The sequence below is a fragment of the Aulostomus chinensis genome, chromosome 17, assembly GCF_037954235.1.
Source record: "Aulostomus chinensis isolate RoL2024-O1b breed Wild chromosome 17, RoL_Achi_v1.0, whole genome shotgun sequence".
NCBI lineage: Eukaryota > Metazoa > Chordata > Actinopteri > Syngnathiformes > Aulostomidae > Aulostomus > Aulostomus chinensis.
In genome coordinates, this window is record NC_141336.1 from 9288096 (window position 1) to 9306774 (window position 18679).

At 44.2% G+C, this 18679-nt stretch overlaps 1 protein-coding gene across 3 annotated transcripts in view; it reads left to right on the forward strand.

Moving 5' to 3' along the window:
• sos2 (son of sevenless homolog 2 (Drosophila)) overlaps positions 1-18679 on the forward strand; it is a 101719-nt gene that overhangs the window by 64656 nt on the left and 18384 nt on the right. For all 3 annotated transcript variants that reach the window (XM_086182068.1, XM_086182066.1, XM_086182067.1), the window contains one exon: positions 4569-4681. In XM_086182068.1, the coding sequence (XP_086038194.1) occupies positions 4569-4681 (113 nt within the window). The remainder of the gene's footprint in view (positions 1-4568; positions 4682-18679) is intronic.

An 18679-nucleotide genomic window follows, 5' to 3' on the forward strand; every position in this document is an offset into this window, starting at 1 on the left:
CTGAGAGGTACTATTGAGGAAGCCATCAATGGGCGCAAAGATACCGCTGACTAAACAGATTAGATATATGGGAAATATAAAATAGGGTCATCAACCAGAGCCAGGAATGGGTACAAGTGACAAAATATCATTACTTGCTGAATCTCTTCATAATGTTTTTACACTTTTTAAATCCGTCTGATTAATCTGTCAGCCGATATTTTATTGGGTGACATTCGCTGATATTACATCATATTAGCTGACATTAAGCTGATATTAGAGCACATTTTTAAGCTAGGAAGTTCTTTACTAATGCCTTTTTTAAAATTAAAAGCTCTTTATTATTTGAGAACTACCCATGGTTAATATCTTTGTCACAGATGCTTTAATCTTATTTGAATAGAATAGAATTCAACTTAATTGTCATTGCACATGTCAGAAGTACAGAGCAATGAAATGCAGTTTGCATCCATCCAAAAGTGCTTAGCAAGTATAAATATGTTTACAAATGTACAGGGTATGAAGGAGATATATACATGGGTATATCACATTGTTATGAATATGCTATAACTATAAGTATTAAGTAGGGCTGGGCGATTAATCAAATTTTAATTGTCATCGCGATATCAAAATGTGCGATAAACACATTGCAAAAGTCATGTGTCCACGATGAGAAGTTCATTTTCACATGCTGCGAAAATAAACCAATCACATGCGACGTTGTTGAATTAGCTGCGCGTTTGGCCCATGACTTTAATTGGTGGTGTCAGCTACATAGTGGTGATAGCGGACACTACCGAGCTAGTGGAGCTGAGGGCAGGCGCATTACATGGATGATGACACAGAGAAAACTAGCGAGCACGAGGAAAGTGAGGTGGACCTAGTGGCGAAAAAAAATAGCTCCTCACGCATTTGGAGCTATTTTGGGTTCAAACAAGACAACGTCATACAAGCCCAGGTACTGTGTAAAACATGTGGCGCAGTCGTGGCAACTACGAGGGGAAACGCGACCAATCTTCATCAACACCTCAAACACCACCAAAAAGAACTGCACAAACAATTCAAAGACAGCCAAGGCACGAAACAGCAGACAACACCGAGTCCGCTTGAGGTCAAATGACTGCAGCAACCATCCGTTTCTGTGAGTTTAGCAAACGCGACTCCACAGCCACTTGTTCGCCCTCCGAGAGGCTCTTTAGTGTGTCAGGAAATGTGGTTACATGTCAGCGCTCCTGCTTGAAACCTAGCAAAGAGACTATGTTGGTGTTCCTGTGTAAGAACTTGAAATAAAAGAAGTGTTAAAGGAGTTTGGGGATGATAAAATTCTCATGATTTAGTGGTTCTACATTACTCATTTCCCCATCGTAGTACTGTAATTGCCACCTTTTTAGCAAGATGCTGGCATTGGCAGGTCTTGATCCTTATAATGGGAGAAATGTTTAATTTGCCAGTTGCCATGTTTAATTTATTTTATTGATATTTTCTTCCTGATATCTTTTAGTTAGAGTCTTGGAAATTGTTTGAATTTGCCAACAGTCAGGTTTAAGCCTTGTGCAATTGCATTATGCAATATGTTAAAAATAAAAGCATATGTTGGATACAAATAACTGTTCAAGAGTCCGTGTGCTGGGTGACTGGAGTCTTTGATGATCTTCCCAGCCCTTTTCAGACACCACTTCCTGTAGATGTCCTCTATGGCAGGAAGTGGCGCTCTGGTGATGTGCTGGGCGGCTTTCACCACCCTCTGCAACGCCTTCTGGTCCAAGGCAGAGCAGTTCCTGTACCAGACTGTAATGCAGTTGGTCAGGATGCTCTCAATTGTGCAGCAGTAGATGCACCAGGATGTCTGATGACAGGTGGTTCCTCCTCAGAGTCCTCAGGAAGAAGAGGCGCTGGTGAGCCTTCTTGACCAGTTTGGACCAGCTGATTGTCCAGGTGTGATCCTTGGAGATGTGGACTCCCAGGAACTTGAGCTGTTCACACGTTCTACTGCCGTCCCCTTGATGTGGATAGGTGGATGTGGGTCAGCTCTCCTCCTGAAGTCCACGATGAGCTCCTTGGTCTTCTTGGTGTTGAGCAGCAGGTTGTTGGTGTCGCACCACTCAGCCAGACGATCTACCTCCTCCCTATAGGTGGCCTCGTCACTGTCTTTGTTGAGGCCTATCACCGTGGTGTCATCTGCAAACTTAATGATGGTGTTGGAACCTTCGACAGGTCTGCAGTCATGGGTGAGGAGGGAGTAGAGGCAAGGACTTATCACACAGCCTTGTGGTACACCGGTGTTTATGGTGATTGCAGATGAACAGTGGTTATCCAGCTGGACATGTTGCGGCTGGCTGGTCAGGAAGTCCAGTAACCAGTTGCACATGAGCGAACTGATGCCTCGGTCTGTGAGTTTTGTGTTGAGTTTTTAGGGGATGACTGTATTGAATGCTGGACTGAAGTCTATGAACAGCATTCTGGCATAGGTGTTTTTGTTGTCCAGGTGTGAGAGGACAGAGTGCAGCGCTATGGAGACTGCATCCTCTGTGCTCCTGTTCTGACAATATGCAAATTGGTGGGGGTCCAGGGTGGGGTGGCTGGGGGGGACAGGGTTGGAGGTGTGCTAGGACCAGCCGCTCGAAGCACTTTGTGATGATGGGGATGAGGGCTACCAGACGACAGTCATTGAAGCTTGATGGATTAGAGTTTTTGGGTATTGGAACAATGGAGGTGGACTTCAAGCAGGTCAGTACCACAGTGCGGGCTAAGGACAGGTTGAATATGTTGATCAGCACTCTTGCCAGCTCCCTAGAACACACTCTGAGAACACGTCCAGGGATGCCATCAGTGCCTGCAGCCTTGTGTACTTTAATCCTGCTCAGCACTGCTCCTACATTGGTGGGAGAGAGTCAGTGGTTGGAGGTCTGGAGTCACATTTGCCTTGGTTGCAGTTGTTAGGTTCCCCCTCTCAAAACGAGCATAAAAGTTGTTAAGCTTATTGAGGAAGGACACATCAGAGGAGGCGGGGGAGGGGTTGGTGGTCCTGTAGTCTGGAGTCCTTGCCTTATACGTCGGGGGTTGGAGTTGGAGAAGTGTTCTTCTACCTTCCCTTTGTAGTGGTGTTTGGCCTTTTTGATGCCCCTCTTCAGCTCAGCCCTGGCTGTAGTGTAGGCCTGTGCATCCCCTGACCTGAAGGCTGTGTTGCGGGCCTTCAGCAGGAGATGGACATCCCGGTTCATCCAAGGCTTCTGGTTGGGGTACATGGTGATATGTTTCTGGGTGGTGACGCTGTCTATAGTGGTGGAGATGTGGGTGTCTGTGTGGGTGTACATATTCCACTCTGTGTTTCTGAACCAGTCCTGAAGTACAGCGTCTGTTCCCTCTGGCCATACTTTTATTGTCCTCACAGTGGTTTTCACACGTTGGATGAGTGGTGAGTACCGAGATGTGAGGAACAGGGAAGATGGTCTGATTGCCCAATGTAGGGGAGGGGTTTTGTTTTGCAGGCTCCAGCCAGGTTGGAATAAACATGGTCCAAAGTCTTGTCCCCTCTGGTGTTACAGGAGACATGTTGGTGGAATCTGGGGAGGACTGTCTTCAAGTTGGAGTGGTTGAAGTCACCAGCAACAATAAAGGCAGCCTCCGGGTGTTTGGTCTGGTGTTTGCTAATGGCTGCATAAAGTTCTTTCATAGCCAGCTTAGTATTAGCGTCTGGGGTGGGGTGGGGGGGATGGGTATACACTGCAGTGAGTATGATGGAAGTGAATTCTCTGGGGAGATAGTAAGGTCTGTATTTGACCATTAAGAACTCCACATTAGGTGAGCATTGTCTCTCAGTAGTAATAGAGTCTGTGCACCAAGCTTTGTTTATATAAATGCACAAGCCTCCACCTCTGGTCTTGTCGGAGTTGTCTGCTATGCTGTTGGCTCGGTGTGTGTGACGTCCTGCTAACTCAGTAGCATTATCCGGGCAGCTGTTGTTTAGCCATGTTTCAGTGAAAAACATGACATTTGAGTCCATAATCCGTTTGTTGTTGGTGATGGAGAGCCTTATTTCGTCCATCTTGTTTGCCAGAGAATGGATATTGGCGAGGAAAATGCTGGGTAAAGGGAGCCGGTGTGGTATTAGCTTTAGCTTAGCTCGTAGCCCTCTGCGACTACCTTGCCTCTGTTTACGTTCTCGGCGCGGTCTGTGTGCACTTTCGCTCAGCCGGGAAGAGTGAGCAGCCTCTGGTGTTCTGGAGATCTCTTGGATGAGTCTGAGATCTGTGATAAAACTGTCGGAGTCCAAATGTCCAGAAGCTCCTGTCTGCTGTAGGACAACAACGCAGACTAATTCTGGATGAATAATCCAGTCAGGAGTAGGTAGAAAACCGCTAAGGAGCAGATTCTGGAGAGACACTGAGCCTTGCGTTGTTCACGCGCCACCATCTTGGTCGTATTTGAGGGATCATTACAAAATATTGTGTTTTTTGCATTCTCCATCTCCCTCTCTCTCTCCATCCATCTATTATATTTTAAGTGAAAAATATAAGTTTATATTCCTTTAGCATCTTAGTTGTTGTATTAAAATGTCTTTTAAGATAACGCTAACGTATCTTTTCCAGGGTTCTCAACGTTTTCCGTCAGTGGGTCGAGCATCATTTCTACGATTTCGACAACGATCCAGAGTTGAGATGTCGATTAGAAGAGTATATCACAAGCAAGATTCAACTGCGAGGTCAGTTAATACTTCAACTTCTGCAGTGTTTCCCACAGAATTTTATAAGACTCTAGTAGACTGGGTATTATCTTGGGAGGAGTCCTGGGGAATTCTCACCTGGAAGAAATTTTTGCACAATGAAGTAAGATGTATAAATCTAGTGTATTTAGAGAGCAGATAAAATGGCTAGATCGATGAAGAATTTGAACTCATACAGATAATGTGATGCTTTTGTAATCAGTTTAACAAATATAACACATTTGGCTGCTGAAAAGAAGTGATGTTAAGTTTAGAGTTATTTTTTTAAAACCCTAAAATAATGAGAAACATTATTAGAAACACCACAAAGTCAACTTAAACAACAGCATTGATTAAAAGGGGGAATATACAATACTGTCTTGAACGTAGCACAGTAACAACATTTAAATGATTGAATTCGTCGTCTTTGGTCTTACATGGAAACACAGTCATGAAACTCTCATAGGTAGGGATGGGAATGAATACGATTTTTACAATTCCAATTCCATTTTCGATTCTGCTTAACAGTTTGGTTCTTTATTAATTCGCTTATTAATTCTCATTTGGTTTGTTTGTTACCTGCTGTATTAAAAGCAGAAGACATGCTTATGTTGCCATTGCTGCTGGGCTGAGATTCAGTTACCGCATGCTGTGTGTGCAAATGTTTCTTTTTATCCATAGTGCATATTGGTAGTATTCCTTCTCTTTGATGAAATATCCACTTTGCAAGTATTGCAAGTTGCCCTGTCGTCATCCTTTGTCATTAAATGTAACCAAACTTTTGAGCGTTTGTGCCGCTTAGGTGCCATGTTTCCTGCTGGCTGCACTGGTGAATGACGTCGCCACCCATGTTGCGCAGCTTGCATAATCAACGCAAAGTGCGTGGTAACATCATTCATGCCCACTGGAATCGATAAGTGAATTGTTCAGCAGCCCCATTAGATCATCTGACTCTGTGTCCTCTTTGAGGCTAATTATCCTGATATGATTTCTTCTGCTGTGTAACTTAAGGCCAAATACACCCAATAACAGAGGAGTGGTATTCTTTTTGAGAGCTCCTGTACAGCAGCTTTCTGTCAACCTTTCAAGGGCTTATGCTTTTTTCCATATTAACAGCCCTGTTCTGCTTTGCTTTGATATCTTTGGATGAAGTCTGGGTGGAGAAGTATATCTCAATCAGTTTATTTTCTTGTTGAAATATATTTATTTACTTTTCAGATATTTCTCACCAGTACATCTTATTCATACAAAGTTACCATGTTGGAAAGCAGCAGATCACCAGTGTTGATGCGCTGTTATGTGCTGTTGTGTGTGTGATGCTGAGGGTGGTGTGTGATTGGGGTCCTGAGAGTCACGTGGGTGTGTGTGCGTGAGTTTGCTGCGAGATTCTCGTATGATGTTCAGTTCTAAAATGGTTGTTGTTGTTGGCGCTCACCGCTCACCGCAGGGACATGCTAGCTCGCTGTCCATGCCCGAGCCCGAAGCAGCAGCATGACATTAAGTGTGTTGATGTAAGCTGTACGTAAGTGACATCAGTTAACTCTTGAAACGAAGATCCCTTGTTGTGTGACGTACTTCAACCCACGCACGAAAGATCGCCACTACAAAGTTACGAGCACAACAATATTGAGACCTTACCAGCACCATCTCTTATATAACATGGATACTCACATCCACACACACCAATGAAATCACACAGATATATTCACACATACAGTACATACATATAGACATTTGCTCACATCCCCCAACGCACATCCCACCCCACACACACATACACCCCTTCCGCAATAATCACACACACATCCAGTTCCCTATCCATGTCCGCCCCACCCCTATCTCTATACCGTTACATTTACAAGGCGTCATAAATGTCCTTTCATACTTAATGTATCTGTAGATATTCTCAGTCATCCAGGTCATGGTAAGTCTCAAAAAAGCATAAAATATGGCAACTGGACTAATCTCGTGTGAGTAGAAGACATTTCGCCTCTCATCCAAGAGGCTTCTTCAGTTCTGAATCCTGGTGGGGAATATCAGCTATATATCTACCAGGAGGGTGGTGGCAAAAAATGAAAATCAACTGGTCGTACGACCCGAGACCAATGACTCGTCAGGTGTTAATGGGAGTCGTTGGCCTGAAGACCAACCCGAAACCAATGACTCGTCAGGTGTTAGTGAGAGTTGTTTGTAGTGATGGGCATTCCGACTCTTCTCAGAGATTCGGCTCCTTTGGCTCGGCTCTCTTAGAAGAGCCGGCTCTTACGGCACCCAAATGGCTCTTCAGTTTTCATTCAGTATCACAAGCAATTTTTGATTCAGTGTTTTCATAAACGCTTTATTTTTACGTATGAAACATTTAAAACCTAACACAACCACAGCAATCAAACAAATCAAACATACAAATCAAATGAACAAAGTGTGAACAAAGTATGAACAGAGTGTCTAGTGGAGATTGGCATTCAGGAAAGCCAGATGCCTCAGTTTGGATGGGCTGATCCGATTTCTCCTCTCTGTTACAATTTGTCCTGTCTTTGAGAAGACTCTCTCTGAGGGGACTGATGTTGCAACAATGCAGAGTCTTCCTACCATTACCTTAACCAGGCGTGGGTAGCATGAAGCCTTGGCCTCCCACCATTTCAGTGGGTCTTCAGCTCTCTGGATGAGGGGCTCCTGAAGGTAGGACCTCACCTCCAGTACAGCATCAGCTGTGGAATTTCTCTCTGCCGTGTGTGTGTACCTGGCCTGTACCACTACATTCACGGTCTTTGGAGCGTCTGTCCCCCTTCCTTCTTTCACATAATGGTATGATCCTGGTCTGTCCTCGCATGTGATTGGCCGCATGATGTGCCCATCAAAATAAACTCCCACCCCCGCCTGCATGGATTCTCTGCAGAACGGATCCATGAACAGACCGCTGCTGAGCAGGCGGCTGAAGATTCGGCTCCCTCCGACGGGTATCGGCTCTTCTCGTTCACTACAAAGCATCGGCTCTTAGAGCCAGCTCGTTCGCGAACGACACATCACTAGTTGTTTGCCTGGCTGGGCTGTCGTTACCTCTCCCAGCCCTGGGAGCTGTCGTGGGGTCACCTGGATGCAAGTGAGAACGACGGCTGCTCCTCCTTGGGAGGGATCTAAGCACAGCATTGTAAGTGGGAGACAAGTGATGTCTGAGGCCTCCTCCTCTATTCAAAGATGGCCGTTCTAGTTTGACATGAATGGCTTCCTCCACACCTCTCTCAAACCACCTGTCTTCTCTGGCTAGAACGCGTACTTTGTGGTCATCAAAGGGAGTGCCCCTTCTCCTTGAGATGGAAGTGGACCGCTGAGTCCTGGCCTGTGGTGGTGGCCCTTCTGTGTTGTGCCATGCGTTTGTGTAGTGGCTGCTTAGTTTCCCCAATGTACAAGTCAGAGCATTCCTCATTGCACTGCACTGCGTACACTACGTTGCTTTGTTTCTCCCTCGGAATTTTGTCCTTGGGATGCACAAGCTTCTGCCTCAGAGTGTTGCTGGGCTTGAAATGTACTGGGATCTGGTGGGTGTTAAAGATCCTCCTGAGTTTCTCTGAGACTCCTGCCACATAGGGGATGACAATATTGTTTCTCTTCCTGTGGCCCTCATCTTTCTTATCTCCCCTGGGCTTTCTACTTGTTTTGATAAAAGCCCAGTTAGGATAACCACAAGTTTGAAGAGCAGAGTGAATATGTTTGTGTTCCCTTTGTTTCCCATTCACCTCAGATGGGATGTTCTGTGCTCTGTGTTTTAGAGTACGGATGACCCCCAGTTTGTGTTCCAGCGGGTGGTGTGAATCAAACAGGAGGTACTGATCCATGTGGGTGGATTTCCTGTAGACACCAATGTTGAGTCCCCCATTAGTTTCAATGCTTACTATGCAATCTAGAAACGCCAAGCAGTTGTCTTTGACATCCTCTCTTGTAAACTGGATGTTTTTATCCACAGAGTTAAGGTGTTTTGTGAAAGGTTCCACTTCACCCTTCCTGATTGTGACTCGTGTCATCCACATATCTGAACCAGTGCCTCGGTGAGTGGCCACTGAAGGTCCTCAGTGCCACACTCTCCATCTCCTCCATATACAGGTTAGCTACAATAGGAGACACGGTTGATCCCATGGCACAGCCGTGTTTTTGTCTGTAGAAACCGTTGTTGTACTGGAAGTAAGTGGTGCTGAGGCAAAGGTCAAGGAGGTTACACACCTGTTCAGGGGAGAGGTTGGTCCTTTCCAACAGAGTGTTGTCAAGCAGCAGTTTCCTATTTACTGTCTGCACTGCGTCTCCAGTAGGGATGCAAGTAAAGAGCGATGTAACGTCATATGAAACCATAGTTTCCTCAGGGTCTAGGCTGATTTGCCTGATCTTGTTGGCAAAGTCCATAGAGTTCTTTACGTGGTGGGGGGTGCTCCCCACCAAAGGAGAAAGGATGGTCGCAAGATACTTAGCAATGTTGTATGTCACAGAGTTGATGCTGCTTACAATAGGTCTTAGTGGGGCGCCCTCCTTATGAATTTTTGGCAGCCCGTAAATGCAAGGGATAGCATCGCCTGGATAGAGCTTGTAATACAGGGCTTGATCGATGACATGACTTTTCTCCAGCTTTTGCAGGCCATTGACCACTTTGAGTTTGTAGGTGCCAGTGGGGTCTCGCTTTAGGGACTCATAAGTTGTTGTGTCACAGAGGGGGCTGCTGATCTTATCCTGATAGTCAGCTGTGTTAAGGATGACGGTGCATCTCCCTTTGTCTGCAGGTAAGATTGTGATGTTGGGATCTTTCTGCAGGGTTCTCAGTGCCCATTTCTCCTCTGCGGAGATGTTGGATGGAGGTAATTTTGCACTGGAGAGTGCTGCCAACACCTTAAGCCTGATTTGCTCAGCCTCTGTTTCTGACAACTTATTGTTCCTAATGGCCGATTCTGTGGCCTTCACCAAGTCCACCACTGGTAACTCATCAGGTGTGACCGCAAAATTTAGTCCTTTGGCAAGGACTCCCTGCTCTGCTGGAATGAGCTCTCTGTCTGACAAATTCTTAACCCATTTGTCATGGGTGTCCAGTTCAGCTGTTTCACTCTGTGTATCCGGCTCTCTGTGTATTGCTTCCCTACTGAGTGTATGGGACTTATTTGACCAAATAAATGAGGCAAACAGATAATTTTACATTTTTAAAAAAGTACTTGGAGGGATGCTAGTACTGTATGGAAAATATAAAAAAATTTAGGTAACCATGCCAAATCTGCCCACATATCTAAACTTAGTCTCAGTTCATTAATTAAAGAAAGATAATTATCCTTGTACAATTTTGTTTTGTAGGCTCAAGCCCCCCTGCGAAGCGTAAGAGGATGGATGGATGGAATTTTATTTTGTCAGAGCTGATATAACATCCCAGATACCTGATCCTTTCTTTTTGCCTAAAATTTCAGTAACTCTTTTTCATGAGGTAACTGCCAGGTTATTGGCAGAAGCTCTGTTTTTTCCATATTCATTTTATTGCCTGACATTTTGGAAAATCGTTCTATAATTTTAGCAGATGGGGGATAGATGTATCAATCTCTGTTAAGTAAAGCATAAGGTCATCTGCATACAGACGAGGTTTATAACATTCTCCACCCATACCTATACCACTAACCTCTTTAGACTGTTGAATCTACTGAGCCATCAGTTTGATAGCCAGAGCAAATAACATTGGTGATAGTGGGCACCCTTGCCTTGTTCCTCTTGTAATTTGGATTGCATGTGATTGGGTCTCATTTGAATATACATATGCTGTTGGTGAAAATTATAAGCATGAAATACCTCTTATAAAAAACTCCCTTCCAGGCAATCTAACACTTTCTTAGCATCAACCACCATTAAAGATAGATCCACCTTTTCCTTTTTAGCACATTGTAACAGGGATACACAGGGTCTTACATTAGTTTTTAAATTTCTATTCTGTATAAATCCAGTTCGGTTGCAGTGAATAAGTGAGGGCAATACTTTGGCTATTCTATAATTTAACATCTTTGTAATTATTTTATTGTCACAATTTATCAGGCTTATTGGTCTAAAATGTGATGGTTTATTACATTCTCGACCTGATTTGGGAATTACATTAATAATGGTCTGACACATTGTGAGGGGTAATATCCTCGTAGTATTAGCCTCTTTTACCACTTCATGAAAAAATCAATTTCTATGCAGCCTATCCCAAACCCTGATAAGCATTTTATTTTCACACTCTGCAAATATACTTTTTGTTCGCAGTTTTCACTTGCTAATTTAGAGGTATACAATTCTTTCTTAAAGGAGCCAAACTGTTTGTTTATTAATTTGTTGTCTCTAATATTAGAATTTGTCACTGGATCTCAAAGTACAAGTAAGGCAAGGCAAGGCAAGGCAATTTTATTTGTATAGCCCGTTTTCACAAACAGTTTGTCTCAAAGGGCTTCACATGGCATCATAACAACATCCTCTGCCCTTAGACCCTCACATCGACTGAGGAAAAACTCCATAGAAAAACCTTTTAACAGGGAAAAATCTGAGAAACCTCAGGGTGAGCAACAGAGGAGGGATCCCTCACCCAGGACGGACAGACGTGCAGTAGATGTTGTTACAGACAAGAAAACAGTTTACAATACAAAATGTGGGAAACACGGAAATGTTAATAACAGTTGAAGAAGGAAGCTTCTGGAAGGGGAGGCAGGGAGAGCAAGCCAGCTTGATGGGGGACTGGATGGCAGACTGGTTCATGGAAGGGGAGCGCAGGCCGGTGTAACAGTAGGGAATAAGGGGGGGGGGGGCGATGCAGGCGGCGGTTGGGGCTCTGGTGGATCTGTGGAAACACAGAGAGACTGCGAGACACCAAGGCCAAACTACAAAGTGCAACAAGTAGTGGTAATGACAGTTCCAAAAATGTGCAGGGAGGAGAGGAGGAGAGAGGGGGAGAGGAGAGGAGAGGAGGGAAGGGCTCCATGTAACCTGATGTGTCCCCCAGCAGTCTAAGCCTGTAGCAGCATAGCTATCAATGGTTCAGAGCTACCTGAACCAGTCCTAACTGAAGGCTCTGTCATAGAGGAAGGTCTTAAGCCTGGACTTAAACGTAGTTAAAGTGTCTGCCTCTCTGACCCATGGAGAGAGCTGGTTCCACAGTAGAGGAGCCCGGTAACTAAAGGCTCTACCTCCCAGTCTGTTTTTATTGATACTGGGAATCACTAAAAGACCTGCATTCTGGGAGCGGAGTGCTCTGGTCGGACAGTAGGGACTAATGAGCTCTTTCAAATAGGATGCAGCTTTATCATTGAGAGCCTTATAAGTTAGCAGAACGACTTTGAAGTCGATTCTAGATCCTACAGGAAGCCAGTGGAGAGAAGCTAAAGTGGGAGAGATGTGTTCTCTCTTCTTAACTCCCGTCAAAACCCTCGCTGCAGCGTTCTGGACCAGCTGGAGACTCTTTAGAGAGTATTTAGGACATCCTGACAGGAGAGAGTTGCAGTAGTCCAGCCGAGAAGTGATAAATGCATGCACCAGTTTTTCAGCATCACTCTGGGAAAGGATATTCCTAATCTTAGCGATACTTCGCAGATGGAAGAAGGCGGTCCTAGTCACATGCTTTATGTGGGAGCTGTAGGAAAGGTCCTGGTCAAAAATGACCCCAAGGTTCCTTGCAGTTGTACTCGAAGTTAAGGTGATGCCATCTAGAGTAGAGATCCGATTCAAGAGTGTGTCCCTGTGGTGTTTAGGTCCAAAAATGATTACCTCAGTTTTATCTGAATTGAGCATTAAGAAGTTAGAAGACATCCAGGATTTAATGTCTTTCAGGCAGTCTTGCAGATGAGTAAGCTGGCTTGTGTCGTCTGGCTCCATCGACAAGTAAAGTTGTGTGTCATCTGCATAACAGTGGAAGTTGATCGAGTGCTTCCGGATTATGTCACCTAATGGGAGCATGTAAAGAGTGAAGAGAATCGGTCCTAAAACTGAACCCTGTGGTACACCATATGTAACTCTGCTATACTCCGAATGGTCATTATTAACATGAACAAACTGAAACCTGTCAGATAAGTAGGACTTAAACCATTTTAGGGCAGTTCCTTTAATCCCAATGTCATGGTCTAGTCTCTGTAGCAGGATGCTGTGGTCGATGGTGTCAAATGCAGCACTGAGGTCCAAAAGGACAAGCACAGAGACAAGACCTCTGTCTGAAGCTATAAGAAGATCATTAGAGACTCTGACCAGTGCTGTTTCAGTGCTATGGTGTTCCCTGAATCCAGACTGGAAGGCTTCAAAGAGCTCGTTGCTGTGCAAATGTTCATGTAGCTGCTCCAGGGCAACCTTCTCAAGGATCTTGGAGATGTAGGGGAGGTTGGATATTGGCCTATAGTTGGCTAACACATCTGAGTCAAGAGAAGGTTTTTTAAGTAAAGGGTTGATGACAGCCACCTTAAAGGCCTGTGGCACATAACCTGTGACTAAGGAAAGATGAATTTGATTTAATATAGAAGTGTTGACTAGAGGGAAGGCATCCTTAAGGAGGCTTGTTGGGATGGGATCCAGCAGACAAGTGGCTGACTTGGAGGAACCGACTGCAGAAGTTAATTCTGACAGGTCGATGGGGGAGAAGCTGTCCAAGTATGCACCAAGTCTGGGAGGTGCTTCTATGGGGACTGTAGTCTGTCCTCCATTACTTGCAATCTTCGTTCTAATATTCACAATCTTTTCAGTAAAGAAAGAAAGGAAGTCGTTACTGCTGAGAGTTGGGGGGATGCATGGCTCAACAGCACTATGGTTCTTGGTGAGCCTGCCCACGGTGCTGAAGAGGAACCTGGGGTTGTTCTTATTCTTTTCTATCAGGTACGAGTAGTAAGCGCTTCTGGCATTACGGAGTTCTTTTTTATATATTAGTAAACTCTCCTTCCAGGCTTGGTGGACTTCCTCGTGCTGGCTGGAATGTGTCTTCCTTTCCAGTTGTCTGGTCTTCTGTTTTAAGGCACGCAGCTCTGGGCTGTACCAGGGAACTATTCTTTTCTGGTTGATAACCTTCTTCTTCAGGGGAGCTACGGCATCAAGTGTCCCAAGGAGTGCTGCTGCAGTGCTGTCCACAAGATAGTCTACCTGCGAGGGGGTGAAATCAGCATAACTGCCCAATATATTATTACAAGATGTGGCAGCAAGCTCTGCTGGAATAAGCTCCTTAAATCTAGAAACAGCAGTGTCAGATAGGCATCTACTGAAGCGGGACTTTTTCCCAGGTAGAATATAATTTTTTCAAGTAAATTCAAATGTAATTAAGGAGTGATCAGACAAGACGGGGTTCTGAGGAAGAACTATGATGCGGTCAGCTTCTATTCCATAAGTGAGTACTAAATCAAGGATGTGATTAAAAGTGTGAGTGGGTTTGTTTACCCTCTGACAGAAGCCAACGGAATCAAGAAGCAACTTAAACGCAGTGGCCAGAGAATCATCATTGACGTCCACATGGATGTTAAAGTCACCCACTATAATGACTGAGTTCAATGCCAAGTTAGACAGAAAGTCAGGGAATTCTTCTAAGAACTCAGAATAAGGTGCAGGAGGACGGTACACCACAGCAAGTAAGAGTGGTTTCTCTGCTTTCCAGTCTGGGTGGGAAAAGCTGACAATAAGGCTCTCAAATGAGTTAAATGAACTGTTAGGTCGAGGGTTAAGCACCAAATTTGACTGATAGATTGCAGCTACTCCTCCTCCTCTGCCAGTGGTACGAGGTACATGGTAGTTAATGTAACCAGGAGGGGAAGATTCATTTAAACTAACATACTCATCTTGCTGCACCCAGGTTTCAGTGAGTGCTAATACACCAATCTGATAATTAGTAATTAAATCGTTCACTAGGAGAGACTTGGATGCAAGAGATCGAATATTAAGCAAACCACATTTAATAGTTTTACTGGGTTGGTTTGCTGGAGCAGTGGTTTTAATTTTAACTAAGTTGCTATAAGTTACTCCTCCAGATTTGGGTGCAGGCTTATAAAGCCTCAGGGCAGACACAGTTTCTATAGGCTGGGTGGGTGACAACACGAAGGAACCAGCAGAGGGGCGTGTTAAACTGCAGCTCTGCCTGCTGGTCTGAACTCTGGTTGCTTGTCAGGGATTAGTATTGCTAATAAATTGGCCTATGTTCCTAGATAAGAGAGATGCACCATCCAAAGTAGGATGGACGCCATCTCTCCGAATCAGACCAGGCTTTCTCCAGAAGGAGCTCCAAATGTCTATGTAAGCCACGTTGTTATCTAAGCACCACCTAGACATCCAGCGATGGAATGAACGCGTGCGGCTAAACATGTCGTCACTCGCTAAATTGGGCAGCGGGCCAGAGAAAATTACGGAGTCCGACATTGTTTTTGCGTAGTTGCACACCGAAGCCATGTTAACTTTAGTTAATTCCGACTGGCGAAGCTGGGTGTCATTAGCGCCGACATGTATTACAATCTTACTGTATTTAACCTTACGTTTTGCCAGCAGCTTTAGATTAGCCTCAACGTCGCCCGCTCTGGCCCCTGGGATGCACTTTATGCTGACATAAAGTACAAGTTGCTCTTCTAGTTATTGTCTTTTCTGTTGAGGATAATTACTTAACTGATTTAGTCTGCTTGAATTGACCCTTACATTGTTAGCTTTTTCTTGAAGAAATTGGTCATTATCTAATTTCAATACCTCTAGGTGTTCAAAATCTCCCTTCCCCCGAGTGCTCTTGTGTAGGTGTTCAATTTGAGTGATACATTTCTCTAATTCCTTCATATGCTTATCGAAAAGGAAATAATAATCCCTCAAATGTATGCTTTAAAAGCATCCCATATCACTTGAACTGGAGGTTCATCATAATCTGAGTTGTTGAAATTTATTGTTATAAATTCCTTAATATGGCATCTTATGTAATTGACAAATTCTTCATCTATTAAGTGCTTTCTATTCGTTCTCCATATTCTATATAACATCTTGTTTTTGGGTGGGCTCATAGTGCATGTTACTGCTGCATGATCTGATTTTATAATATCCTGAACTTTAGATAAAATTACATCCCCTATCCCTGTTTTTGATGTGAAGATATAATCCAATCTGCTGAAACTATTTTGGGCATGGGAGTAGTATGTATAATCTAGATTTTTTTGGGATATATTAACCTCCACACATCAATTACTTTTTGATTCTGTGATCTAATATTCAGAAGCCCTTTAAGCGGATTGGGTCCTCTCTTCCTGTTAGAGCTAGCTTGTGCTGTAAAGACCTGATGTAAGTCCCCCCATATGTCATTATTCCTGTTGACATGTCCTAGAGTTTTTTCAATACTTCTCAAATAATTCCTAACTAAAACTAAATGGTATGGATTTACTAATTAAGATTACTACTCCTCTACCCTCGGATGTATAGTTTGATTCATATGGGACACCTACCCACTACTTTTTAATCCATTTGATTTCTCCAGGTTTGAGATGGAGTTCCTACAGGAAAACTATGTCTAATATATATATCTAAAGTTTTTTAAATGTTGCAGAACTTGCTATTTAATCCTATCCTTGACTCCGTTTGCATTCCATGTAGTAATGGTAAATTTATTTGGGTATGTTTTAACATGACTTTTATCAATCATTTTAATCAGGCAGGGTGATGTAACTGAGTTAGAGATGGAGATGACAACCCCGATGGGGAACCTTCTTTCATGCAAGGGGACATGAGCCACGTGGACCTACACAGACATACATTCAGATGAAAATGATAAAAACAAGACAAACTTTACATCCTCCCAGAAAAAGTGCACTCACAAAAAAACACAATGGCATACTTTAAAAACACTTCCTCTTTATAGAACATGCTTTAGTAAGGTCATTTGCCCCTTCCTTTAGCATAGGGCATTGTTCGATATGCATTGTTATCAAATATGTACTCAGTTCATGCAGTTAAAGTGACCTAGATGGTCCGTTTACAAAAGGGATTTCACATTGATAGCTCCTCCCTTATAAACAAACACAAATAAAATTAAAGCTGCAAGCAGCGTTGTTAGGGCCTGAGCCCCCGCGCGGCCTAAGGCCGCGTCCTTGACACCGGCCCGAATCCAACGGTGTAATCGGCAAATCCCTAGGCCTTGTAGTTTAGGAGATACGAGCCTCAGTGCGCTGCACAGTGTGAGAGCAGAGCTGAGAGCTGGCCCTTTAAGAGCCCCTCCCTTCTCTGCTCGCTCTCTGCCATCTCTGTCAGAGCTGAGAGCAGAGCTGAGAGCAGAGCTGCCAGCTGGCCCTTTAAGAACCCCTCCCCCGCTGCACTGTGTCTGATCTGTGCTGGAGTGGAGAGAGTGGAGGATTCAGAGAAATGTAGTGTGTAAAAGCTGAATAAGTTGGCATACGTTGGTCAAAAGTCACACAAAATACCATATTTTTGTAGGGATTTTTGTCAGGAATACAGTGGTGTGTTTTTAAAAGCTGTGGAATGTATGGTGTAGATGTGAGAAGCATTTGTTTGAGAGTATGTACCCTGAGAGGACACGCTCTCCCCATAGACTTCCATTGTAAGGCGAAAAGTGTCTCCCCCACTTTGACGGCTCATAAAATCCAAACCGAGCGCGTAGTATATTAACCTTGAACAACTTTTAATCAGCACAGTTGGGAGAGTAATGTGTGAAAGTTTGGAAGCCCTGGCATTTACGGTTTAGGAGGAGATAGATTTTGTTCGGGGCGCAAAATTGTCCAAAATTAGACACTCGTGTCCAAATTGTGGACATTCTGTTACAGTTAGGTCAGGGGTGTGAGTGTATGATTTATCCGTCTTGATGAGATGAGTTCAATGGTGTTTGTCCCATGTCTGTAGGACATTCCTACAGTCTGTGGCGTGGTTTTTTGTGTATGTAGGTGGCGCTATTGAGTAGAGCGCCTCTTTTTTTTTAATTATCGAATTTTTCGCCGCACCCGATGTGCTTACCAAATTTGGTGAGTTTTCATGCATGTTTAGGGGGTCAAATTAACTCTTGAAGTGGCGAGTGTGGAGGGACTGGCTCAGGCCCTAATTAAAGCTGCAAGCAGCGTTGTTAGGGCCTGAGCCCCCGCGCGGCCTATGGCCGCGTCCTTGACACCGGCCCGAATCCAACGGTGTAATCGGCAAATCCCTAGGCCTTGTAGTTTAGGAGATACGAGCCTCAGTGTGCTGCACAGTGTGAGTGCAGAGCTGAGAGCCGGCCCTTTAAGAGCCCCTCCCTTCTCGGCTCGCTCTCTGCCATCTCTGTCAGAGCTGAGAGCAGAGCTGCCAGCTGGCCCATTAAAAACCCCTCCCCGGCTGCACTTTGTTTGATCTGTGCTAGAGTGGAGAGAGTGGAGGATTAAAAGAAATGTAGTGTGTAAAAGCTGAATAACTCGGCCTATGTTGGTCAAAAGTAACACAAAATACCATATTTTTGTAGGGATTTTTGTCAGGAATACAGTGATATGTTTTTAAAAGCTGTGCGATGTATGGTATAGACGTGAGAAGCATTTGTTTTAGAGTATGTACCCTGAGAGGACACGCTCCCCCCATAGACTTCCATTGTAAGCGTGAAACGTGTCTCCCCCACTTTGAGGGCTTATAAAATCCAAACCGAGCGCGTAGTATATTAGCCTTTAAAGATTTTTCAAGAGCACAGTTGGGAGAGTAATGTGTGAAAGTTTGGAAGCCCTGGCATTTAGGGTTTAGGAGGAGATAGATTTTGTTCGGGGTGTAAAAAAAGTCCTGATTTTGACAGTTTTGTCCAATTTGTGGACATTCTGTTGGAGATAGGTGAGGGATCAGAGTGTAAGAATTGTTCGTCTTGATGAGACGAGTCCAACGGTGTTGGTCCCATGTTTGTGGGAGTTTTGTGTGAGGAGTTATAGCGCGCGAAATTAAAAAAAATTATCTTTTTTTTGTGTGGCTCCCTAGGTGGCGCTATAGACTTTTGTGGCGTTTTTGTTTTTGATTAGTGAATGTTGAGACATACCGAACGATTGTGCCGAATTTCAGCGAATTTCATGCATG